The 12,047-nt window shown below is 40.6% G+C and overlaps 1 protein-coding gene across 1 annotated transcript in view; it reads left to right on the top strand.

Moving 5' to 3' along the window:
- LOC135513697 (PDZ domain-containing protein 2-like) overlaps positions 1–12,047 on the top strand; it is a 230,329-nt gene that overhangs the window by 215,022 nt on the left and 3,260 nt on the right. Inside the window, exons 22-24 of the mRNA XM_064936570.1 lie at positions 1,917–2,018; positions 4,614–4,911; positions 9,704–9,838. Coding sequence (XP_064792642.1) covers positions 1,917–2,018; positions 4,614–4,911; positions 9,704–9,838 — 535 coding nt within the window. The remainder of the gene's footprint in view (positions 1–1,916; positions 2,019–4,613; positions 4,912–9,703; positions 9,839–12,047) is intronic.

Consider the following 12,047-nt stretch of genomic DNA (forward strand, 5'->3'; position numbering starts at 1 on the left):
AATCTGGACCCTTTCTTTCTAAAATGTTCTGCCAAAATTGTTGCAACCCCTATTACTAGCCTGTCCAACCTCTCTTTCGTGTCGTCTGAGATCCCCAAAGATCTCCCACTGTCATCCCCCTCTTCAAAGGGGGGACACTCTTGAACCAAACTGCTCCAGACCTATATCTACACTACCCTGCCTTTCTAAGGTCTTTCGAAAGCCAAGTCAACAAACAGATAACCGACCATTAAGAAATCCCACCGCAGCTTCTCCGCTATGCAATCTGCTTTCTGAGCTGGTCATGGGTGCACCTCCGCCACGCTCAAGGTCTTAAACGATATCGTAACCGCCATCAATAAGAAATTACCTGTCAATCACCACATCCTCATCGGCAGACTCGATAGCCTTGGTTTCTCAAATGATTTCCTCGCCTGTTTCACCAACTACTTCTTTGATAGAGTTCAGTGTGTCAAATCGGAGGGCCTGTTGTCCGGGCCTCTGGCAGTCTCTATGGGGGTGCCACAGGGTTCAATTCTTGGGCCGACTCTCTTCTCTGTATACATCAATGATGTCACTCTTGCTGCTGGTGAGTCTCTGATCCACCTCTACGCAGACGACACCATTCTGTATACTTCTGGCCCTTCTTTGGACACTGTGTTAACAAACCTCCAGACGAGCTTCAATGCCATACAACTCTCCTTCTGTGGCCTCCAACTGCTCTTAAATACAAGTCAAACTAAATGCATGCTCTTCAACCGATCGCTGCCTGCACCTGCCCGCCCGTCCAGCATCACTACTCTGGACGGTTCTGACTTCGAATATGTGGACAACTACAAATACCTAGGTGTCTGGTTAGACTGTAAACTCTCCTTCCAGACTCACATCAAACATCTCCAATCCAAAGTTAAATCTAGAATTGGCTTCCTATTTCGCAACAGAGCATCCTTCACTCATGCTGCCAAACATGCCCTCGTAAAACTCACCATCCTACCGATCCTCGACTTTGCGATGTCATTTACAAAATAGCCTCCAATACCCTACTCAATGAAATTGGATGCAGTCTATCACAGTGCAATCCATTTCGTCACCAAAGCCCCATATACTACCCACCACTGCGACCTGTACGCTCGCGTTGGCTGGCCCTCGCTTCATACTCGTCGCCAAAACCACTGGCTCTAGGTCATCTACAAGACCCTGCTATGTAAAGTCCCCCCTTATCTCAGCTCGCTGGTCATCATAGCATCTCCCACCTGTAGCACACGCTCCAGCAGGTATATCTATCTCTCTGGTCACCCCCAAAGCCAATTCCTCATTTGGCCGCCTCTCCATCCAGTTTTCTGCTGCCAATGACTGGAGCGAACTACAAAAATCTCTGAAACTGGAAACACTTATCTCCCTCACTAGCTTTAAGCACCAGCTGTCAGAGCAGCTCACAGATTACTGCACCTGTACATAGCCCATCTATAATGTAGCCCAAACAACTACCACTTCCCCTACTGTATGTATTTATTTATTTTACTCCTTTGCATCCCATTATTTAATCTACCATTCCAGTGTTTTACTTGCTATATTGTATTTACTTCGCCACCATGGCCTTTTTTGCCTTTACCTCCCTTATCTCACCTCATTTGTTCACATTATATATAGACATGTTTATACTGTATTATTGACTGTGTTTGTTTTACTCCATGTGTAACTCTGTGTTGTTGTATGTGTCAAACTGCTTTGCTCTATCCTGGCCAGGTCGCAATTGTAAATGAGAACATGTTCTCAACTTGCCTACCTGGTTAAATAAAGGTGAAATAAAAAATGCACCAGGCTCGAGGAGAGGAGTGTCAGGGATATAATGTCTGAGACATTGTTGAAGTATTGTCATCCTTGTCTTGAAAGATTCACGTTGTGTGTGTTGTTTCTGCCCCCCCCCCCCCACCTAGGATAAAGATGATACCCACTTTGTAGTCTTCTCTAAAGAAGAGGGATCCGGACTTGGTTTCAGCATCGCTGGTGGGATGGACCTTGAGCAGAAGTCCATAACTGTAAGTACAGTAGTATACCAGTAGTATACCAGTAGTATAACAGTAGTATACCAGTAGTATACCAGTAGTATTACAGTAGTATACCAGTGGTATACCAGTAGTATAACAGTAGTATACCAGTAGTATTACAGTTGTATAACAGTAGTATTACAGTAGTATACCAGTAGTATAACAGTAGTATACCAGTAGTATACCAGTAGTATAACAGTAGTATTACAGTAGTATAACAGTAGTATACCAGTAGTATAACAGTAGTATAACAGTAGTATAACAGTAGTATTACAGTAGTATACCAGTAGTATAACAGTAGTATACCAGTAGTATTACAGTAGTATAACAGTATTATTACAGTAGTATACCAGTAGTATTATAGTAGTATTACAGTAGTATAACAGTATTATTACAGTAGTATACCAGTAGTATTATAGTAGTATTACAGTAGTATAACAGTATTATTACAGTAGTATACCAGTAGTATTATAGTAGTATTACAGTAGTATAACAGTATTATTACAGTAGTATACCAGTAGTATTATAGTAGTATTACAGTAGTATAACAATATTATTACAGTAGTATACCAGTAGTATTATAGTAGTATTACAGTAGTATAACAGTATTATTACAGTAGTATAACAATAGTATTACAGTAGTATAACAGTAGTATAACAGTAGTATAACAGTAGTATACCAGTAGTATACCAGTAGTATTACAGTAGTATACCAGTAGTATACCAGTAGTATACCAGTAGTATTACAGTAGTATAACAGTAGTATAACAGTAGTATACCAGTAGTATTACAGTAGTATAACAGTATTATTACAGTAGTATTACAGTAGTATACCAGTAGTATTACAGTAGTATAACAGTAGTATTACAGTAGTATAACTTCTTATGGCTGCAATCCCGTTAACGGGAGCGATATGACACCAGCCAGTGAAAGTGTACGGCGCCAATTTCAAAACATCAAAAATCTCATAGTTAAAATTCCTCAAACATGCATGTATCTCATACCATTTTAAAGCTAATCTTGTTGTTAATCCCACCACAGTGTCCGATTTCAAATATGCTTTACATCCAAAAGCACCACAAACGATTATGTTAGGTAATCACATAGCCACAGAAAACACAGCCATTTTTCCAGCAAAATATTTTCCAGCCAGTCACAAAAACCACAAATAGAGATAAAATAAATCACTAACCTTTGATGATCTTCATCAAATGACACTTATAGGACTTCATGTTACACAATACATGTATGTTTTGTTTGATAAAGTTCATATTTATCAAAATATGAGTTTACATTGGCGCATTACATTCAATAGTTCCAAAAACATCCAGTCATTTTGCATAGCCACCTCATTCAACAGAAATACTCATCATAAATGTAGATGATAATACAAGTTATACACATGGAATTATAGATATACCTCTCCTTAATGCAACCGCTGTGTCTGATTTCAAAAAAACTTTACGGAAAAAGAAACCCATACTATAATCTGAGACGGCGCTCAGAAGTAAAAATCTTACCTTTGATGATCTACATCAGAAAGCACTCCAGGAGTCCCAGGTCCACAATAAATGTTTGATTTGTTCGATAATGTCCGTTATTTATGTCCAAATACCTTCTTTTGTTAGCGCGTTTGGTATACATATTCAAACGCTCATTCTGGTCAGTGTTACATCGGACAAAAACGTCAAAGTTATATTACAGGTCGAAGAAACATTTCAAACTAAGTACAGAATCAATGATTTGGATGTTTTTATCATATAGCTTCAATAAAGTTCCAACCGGAGTATTCCTTCTTGTCTTCGTGAACAATGGAACGCAAGTGACTACCATGAGGAAAAAGAGTGATCAGAAAATGGCTGACTGCCAGACACCTGATACATTCTGCTATCATTCACTCCAACAACAACTTGGCAGTCTCATTCAAATTTCTATTGATGGTTGACATCTAGTGGAACCCCTAGGCAGTGCAACATCATTAATATCTCAAGGGGACTTCATTGGGGACTCTGGTGAATACATACAAAGCTCAGATTTCTCACTTCCTGTTTGGATTTCTCCTCAGGATTTTGCCTGCCATATGAGTTCTGTTATACTCACAGACATCATTCAAACAGTTTTAGAAACTTTAGAGTGTTTTCTATCCAATACTAATAATAATATGCATATATTAGCAACTGAGACTGAGGAGCAGGCCGTTTACTTTGGGCAACTTATTCATCCAAGCTACTCAATACTGCCCCCCAGCCATAAGAAGATAACAGTAGTATTACAGTAGTATAACAATAGTATATCAGTAGTATTATAGTAGTATTACAGTAGTACAGTACATGTTTAAAAACAAAACAAACAAAAAAATCATTTGAAAATGTGTCATGAAAGTTATGGAGTAAGTAATGAGAAACCTAGAGTAAACAAATGTTTTTGTTGTCTATTCAATGTTGAACAATTCATTACGCACCCACTCCACTTACCATCAATCCAATCCCTTGAGATAGATTGGAGTGCCTAGTGTATAGGGGCTAGAAGTTGATTTGGGATTTAACTTCACTTCTTAACTCTCCCACTTACCTCTGTTTGGGGCAGGTCCATCGGGTGTTCTCTAAAGGCGTGGCCGGCCTGGAAGGAACCATTCAGCGGGGGGACAGTATCCTGTCCATCAACGGCAGCAGCTTGGAGGGGATGTCCCACGTAGAAGCCGTGTCCTGTCTCCACCAGGCTAGACTGTCCTCTCAGGTCCTGGTGGTTATTCGCAGGGGGAAGGACAGTGAAGGACAGATGTCCCCGAGACAACATGACCTGTCCCACCACACCGGAAGGAGCTACTCCCTGGGATGCAGAGAGAACCGGCCTGAGACGACTAGATCTGTTATGGGACTGGGAGGTACAGGATAGGAAACGTTCACATACTGCAAAGCCGGAGTGATCTGCACATTTTATTTGTAGCTTTCAAATAGGCACATTCTTCTCCTATTATACCCTGCAACTCTTCCCTGAGTCCTTGGTGTACAGGAGATGTGTTTTTCTGTTAACGGGTAAACTAATGGTTAATAAACAACTCTTAAGTTGGGCAATATTGCAGAATATTGAATGTCAGATATATTACATTTGTTCCTGGTTTTAGATCTCGTAGGACTTGTTTACTCTCGGTGTGGTTGTTCTAAGTCCGTGTAATGCCATTAATCACATCGTAAGACCAATTTTTAAGTCTTAAACAAAGAAAACAAACAAGTTTAGATGTAATAGCATATTTAGAAAGAGAGGAGTGAATTGGTTGAGTAACGTTTCTGCCTAGTGCTACAGCACGTCATGGCAGAGTTCACTAAACAACTGACACCCAATGACATAACATACATTACGTTACATACAAACAATTACATTTACATTAATCATGGTATCTTTCTGTGCAGATATATTGAAGCAACATCTCAAGACATCAGTCAGGATGTTAAAGCTTGGTCACAAATGGGTCTTCCAAAGCTGAAATAAATCATTCTCTCTACTCATTTTTTTATTGGGTATGACGCTACAAGCTTGTCACACCTGTATTTGGGAGTTTTTACCATTCTTCTCTGCAGATCCACTCAAGCTCTGTCGGGTTGGAATGGGGAGCGTCGCTGCACAGCTATTTTCAGGTCTCCCCAGAGTTGTTAGATTGGGTTCATGTCCGGTCTCTGGCTGGGCTATTCAAGGACATTCAGAGACTTGTCTCGAAGCCACTCCTGCGTAGTCTTGGCTGTGTGCTTAGGGTCATTGTCTTGTTGGAAGGTGAACCTTCACCTCCAGTCTGAGATCCTGTGTGCTCTGGATCTCTCTGTTCTCTGCTCTGTTCATCTTTCCCCTCGATCCTGACTAGTCTCTCAGTCCCTGCCGCTGAAAAACCATCCCAACAGCATGATGCTGCCATCACCATGCTTCACCGTAGGGATGGTGCCAGGTTTCCTCCAGACGTGACGCTTGGCATTCAAGCCAAAGAGTTCAATCTTGGTTTCATCAGACCAGAGAATCTTGTTTCTCTGAGAGGTCTGAGAGTCCTTTAGGTGCTTTTTAGCAAACTCCAAGCTGCCTTTTACTGAGTAGTGGCTTCCTTCTGGCCACTCTACCATAAAGGCCTGATTGGTGGAGTGCTGCGAAAATGGTTGTCCTTCTTGAAGGTTCTCCCATCTCCACAGATGAACTCTGGAGTTCTGTCAGAGTGACTATTGGATTCTTGGTCACCTCCCTGACCAAGGTCCTTCTTCCCCGATTGCTCAATTTGGCCGGGCAGCCTGTTCCAGGGACAGTCTTGGTGGTTCCAAACTCCTTCCATTTAAGAATGATGGAGGCCACTGTGTTCTTGGGGACCTTCAATGCTGCAGAAATGTTTTGGTACCTTACCCCAGATCTGTGTCTCGGAGCTCTACGGACAATTCCTTTGACCTCATTGACCTTTGGTTTTTGCTCTGACATGCTCTGTCAGCTGTGGGACCTTGTATAGACAAGTGTGTGCCTTTCCAAATCATGTCCAATCAATTGAATTTACCACAGGTTGACTCCAATCAAGTTGTAGAAACATCTCAAGGATGATCAATGGAAACAGGATGCACCTGAGTTCAATCTTGTGTCTCAGCAAATTTCAATAAAAAAAATTAAAACCTGTTTTCGTTTTGTAATTATGGGGTATTGTTTGTAGATTGCTGAGCATTTAAAAAAAAATGTTATCCATTTTAGAATAAGGCTGTAATGTAACAAAATGTGGAAAAAGTCAAGGGGTCTGAATACTTTCTGAATGCACCGTGTGCCGGACTCTGACATTGCTCGTTCTGATATTTCTTTAATTCTTTATTTTTACTTCATGGATGATGTGTGTATTGTTTTTGTATTGCTAGGTATTACTGCACTGTTGGAGCTAGAAACACAAGCATTTGGTATTACTGCACTGTTGGAGCTAGAAACACAAGCATTTGGTATTACTGCACTGTTGGAGCTAGAAACACAAGCATTTGGTATTACTGCACTGTTGGAGCTAGAAACACAAGCACTAGGTATTACTGCACTGTTGGAGCTAGAAACACAAGCATTTGGTATTACTGCAGTGCTGGAAGCTAGAAACACAAGCATTTGGTATTACTGCACTGTTGGAGCTAGAAACACAAACATTTGGTATTACTGCAGTGCTGGAAGCTAGAAACACAAGCATTTGGTATTACTGCACTGTTGGAGCTAGAAACACAAGCATTTGGTATTACTGCACTGTTGGAGCTAGAAACACAAGCACTAGGTATTACTGCACTGTTGGAGCTAGAAACACAAGCATTTGGTATTACTGCACTGTTGGAGCTAGAAACACAAGCACTAGGTATTACTGCACTGTTGGAGCTAGAAACACAAGCACTAGGTATTACTGCACTGTTGGAGCTAGAAACACAAGCACTAGGTATTACTGCACTGTTGGAGCTAGAAACACAAGCATTTGGTATTACTGCACTGTTGGAATCTAGAAACTCAAGCATTTGGTATTACTGCACTGTTGGAGCTAGAAACACAAGCATTTGGTATTACTGCACTGTTGGAGCTAGAAACACAAGCATTTGGTATTACTGCACTGTTGGAGCTAGAAACACAAGCACTAGGTATTACTGCACTGTTGGAGCTAGAAACACAAGCATTTGGTATTACTGCACTGTTGGAGCTAGAAACACAAGCATTTGGTATTACTGCACTGTTGGAGCTAGAAACACAAGCATTTGGTATTACTGCACTGTTGGAAGCTAGAAACACAAGCATTTGGTATTACTGCACTGTTGGAAGCTAGAAACACAAGCATTTGGTATTACTGCACTGTTGGAGCTAGAAACACAAGCATTTGGTATTTACTGTACTGTTGTAGCTAGAAACACAAGCATTTGGTATTACTGCACTGTTGGAGCTAGAAACACAAGCATTTGGTATTTACTGTACTGTTGGAGCTAGAAACTCAAGCATTTGGTATTTACTGTACTGTTGGAGCTAGAAACTCAAGCATTTGGTATTACTGCACTGTTGGAGCTAGAAACACAAGCATTTGGTATTTACTGTACTGTTGTAGCTAGAAACACAAGCATTTGGTATTACTGCACTGTTGGAGCTAGAAACACAAGCATTTGGTATTTACTGTACTGTTGGAGCTAGAAACTCAAGCATTTGGTATTTACTGTACTGTTGGAGCTAGAAACTCAAGCATTTGGTATTACTGCACTGTTGGAGCTAGAAACACAAGCATTTGGTATTTACTGTACTGTTGGAGCTAGAAACACAAGCATTTGGTATTACTGCACTGTTGGAGCTAGAAACACAAACTTTTGGTATTACTGCACTGTTGGAAGCTAGAAACACAAGCATTTGGTATTACTGCACTGTTGGAAGCTAGAAACGCAAGCATTTGGTATTACTGCACTGTTGGAAGCTAGAAACACAAGCATTATGTATTACTGCACTGTTGGAAGCTAGAAACACAAGCACTAGGTATTACTGCACTGTTGGAAGCTAGAAACACAAGCACTAGGTATTACTGCACTGTTGGAAGCTAGAAACACAAGCATTTGGTATTACTGCACTGTTGGAAGCTAGAAACACAAGCACTAGGTATTACTGCACTGTTGGAGCTAGAAACACAAGCACTAGGTATTACTGCACTGTTGGAAGCTAGAAACACAAGCACTAGGTATTACTGCACTGTTGGAAGCTAGAAACACAAGCACTAGGTATTACTGCACTGTTGGAAGCTAGAAACACAAGCACTAGGTATTACTGCACTGTTGGAAGCTAGAAACACAAGCACTATGCTGCACCTGAAATAACATCTGCAAATCTATATACGTGAGCAATAAACTTTGATTTGATTTGATTTAGAGGACGGTTGTCCTGCAAACAGAAAAGTAATAAGTAAGTAAGAACTTCTCTGCCATTTTGTTTTGCTATAGATGTTAACCAATCAGCATTCAACACTAGACCCACCCGTTGTATCATACCGTATCAATAACCATGTTTGATAGAGACGTTAATCAAAACTCATTTTCTCATTAACCATTATCAGAAAAGGTTTTTCATTTTCTAGCTAACAATTCCAAAACTACTACCTTATACACACGAGTGTAAAGGGATAAAGAATATGTACATAAAGATATATGAATGAGTGATGGTACAGAACGGCATAGGCAAGATACAGTGGATGGTATCGAGTACAGTATATACATATGAGATGAGTATGTAAACAAAGTGGCATAGTTAAAGTGGCTAGTGATACATGTATTACATAAAGATGCAGTAGATGATATAGAGTACAGTATATACATATACATATGAGATGAGTAATGTAGGGTATGTAAACATTATATTAAGTAGCATTGTTTAAAGTGGCTAGTGATATATTTTTCATCAATTTCCATTATTAAAGTGAGCTGGAGTTGAGTCAGTGTGTTGGCAGCAGCCACTCAATGTTAGTGGTGGCTGTTTAACAGTCTGATGGCGTTGAGATAGAAGCTGTTTTTCAGTCTCTCGGTCCCAGCTTTGATGCACCTGTACTGACCTCGCCTTCTGGATGGTAGCGGGGTGAACAAGCAGTTGCTTCAGTTCCTGAAACCAAAGTGCTATTTGTATAGAGCTGACATGATTCCTGCGGGACTGGGTGCTCACTGTGCCTCTGTGTGTTCCCATAGTGGTGGAGGTGGGTCCTGACGGGGCTCTGAGGGTGGAGCTGCTGAAGACATCAGCTGGTCTGGGCTTCAGCCTGGAGGGGGGCAAGGCCTCGGCACACGGAGACCTACCCCTCAACGTTAAACGAGTCTTCAAAGGTCAGCCAACACACACACACACAAAGGAACAGACACACCCAATACCTTGGTCTTTATTCCTATGGTGGTATGGCAGTGTCAGCATATGGCCACCAGAGGGGGCATTTCCCTAGCATGGCAGTCAAAACAGACACGGTCAGTGAGCTTGTCTGCCAATTCAGACTTTCCAATGAGGAGAGGAGAGGAGAGGAGAGGAGAGGAGAGGAGAGGAGAGGAGAGGAGAGGAGAGAGGTAGACAGCTGGGTTGGGTTACATGTAGACAGCTGGGTTACATGTAGACAGCTGGGTTACATGTAGACAGCTGGGTTGGGTTACATGTAGACAGCTGGGTTGGGTTACATGTAGACAGCTGGGCTGGGTTACATGTAGACAGTTGGGTTACATGTAGACAGCTGGGTTACATGTAGACAGCTGGGTTGGGTTACATGTAGACAGTTGGGTTACATGTAGACAGCTGGGTTACATGTAGACAGCTGGGTTACATGTAGACAGCTGGGTTGGGTTACATGTAGACAGTTGGGTTACATGTAGACAGCTGGGTTACATGTAACCAGCTGGGTTACATGTAGACAGCTGGGTTGGGTTACATGTAGACAGCTGGGTTGGGTTACATGTAGACAGCTGGGCTGGGTTACATGTAGACAGTTGGGTTACATGTAGACAGCTGGGTTGGGTTACATGTAGACAGCTGGGTTACATGTAGACAGCTGGGTTGGGTTACATGTAGACAGTTGGGTTACATGTAGACAGCTGGGTTACATGTAGACAGCTGGGTTGGGTTACATGTAGACAGCTGGGTTACATGTAGACAGCTGGGTTACATGTAGACAGCTGGGTTACATGTAGACAGCTGGGTTGGGTTACATGTAGACAGTTGGGTTACATGTAGACAGCTGGGTTACATGTAGACAGCTGGGTTACATGTAGACAGCTGGGTTACATGTAGACAGTTGGGTTACATGTAGACAGCTGGGTTACATGTAGACAGCTGGGTTACATGTAGACAGCTGGGTTACATGTAGACAGTTGGGTTACATGTAGACAGCTGGGTTACATGTAGACAGCTGGGTTGGGTTACATGTAGACAGCTGGGTTACATGTAGACAGCTGGGTTACATGTAGACAGTTGGGTTACATGTAGACAGCTGGGTTACATGTAGACAGCTGGGTTACATGTAGACAGCTGGGTTACATGTAGACAGCTGGGTTGGGTTACATGTAGACAGCTGGGTTGGGTTACATGTAGACAGCTGGGCTGGGTTACATGTAGACAGCTGGGCTGGGTTACATGTAGACAGCTGGGTTACATGTAAGGGAGAGATGCCATGGCGGAAGAGCGCTTTCAGAATCCTACACTATCTATTACAACAAGGTTTTATAGATCCAACATTTAAGTACGCAGGTATCATGCATTATGATAGTTATAATGCATTGTGATAGTTATAATGCATTATGATAGCTATAATGCGTTATGATAGCTATAATGCATTATGATAGCTATAATGCATTATGATAGTTATAATGCATTATGATAGTTAAAATGTATTATGATAGTGTTATAATGCATTATGATAGTTATAATGCATTATGATACTGTTATAATGCATTATGATAGCTATAATGCATTATGATACTGTTATAATGCATTATGATAGTTATAATGCATTATGATAGCTGTAATGCATTATGATAGCTATAATGCATTATGATACTGTTATAATGCATTATGATAGTTATAATGCATTATGATCGCTGTAATGCATTATGATAATGCTATAATGCATTATGATAGTTATAATGCATTATGATACTGTTATAATGCATTATGATACTGTTTTAATGCATTATGATACTGTTTTAATGCATTATGATACTGTTTTAATGCATTATGATAGCTATAATGCATTATGATACTGTTATAATGCATTGTGATAGTTATAATGCATCATGATTGTTATAATGCATTATGATACAGGTATAATGCATTTTGATAGTTATAATGCATTATGATAGTTATAATTCATTATGATACTGTTATAATGCATTATGATACTGTTATAATGCATTATGATACTGTTTTAATGCATTATGATACTGTTATAATGCATTATGATAGCTATAATGCATTATGATAGTTATAAAGCATTATGATAGCTGTAATGCATTATGATACTGCTATAATGCATTATGATACTGCTATAATGCATTA

Source organism: Oncorhynchus masou, chromosome 25 (assembly GCF_036934945.1).
Source record: "Oncorhynchus masou masou isolate Uvic2021 chromosome 25, UVic_Omas_1.1, whole genome shotgun sequence".
NCBI lineage: Eukaryota > Metazoa > Chordata > Actinopteri > Salmoniformes > Salmonidae > Oncorhynchus > Oncorhynchus masou.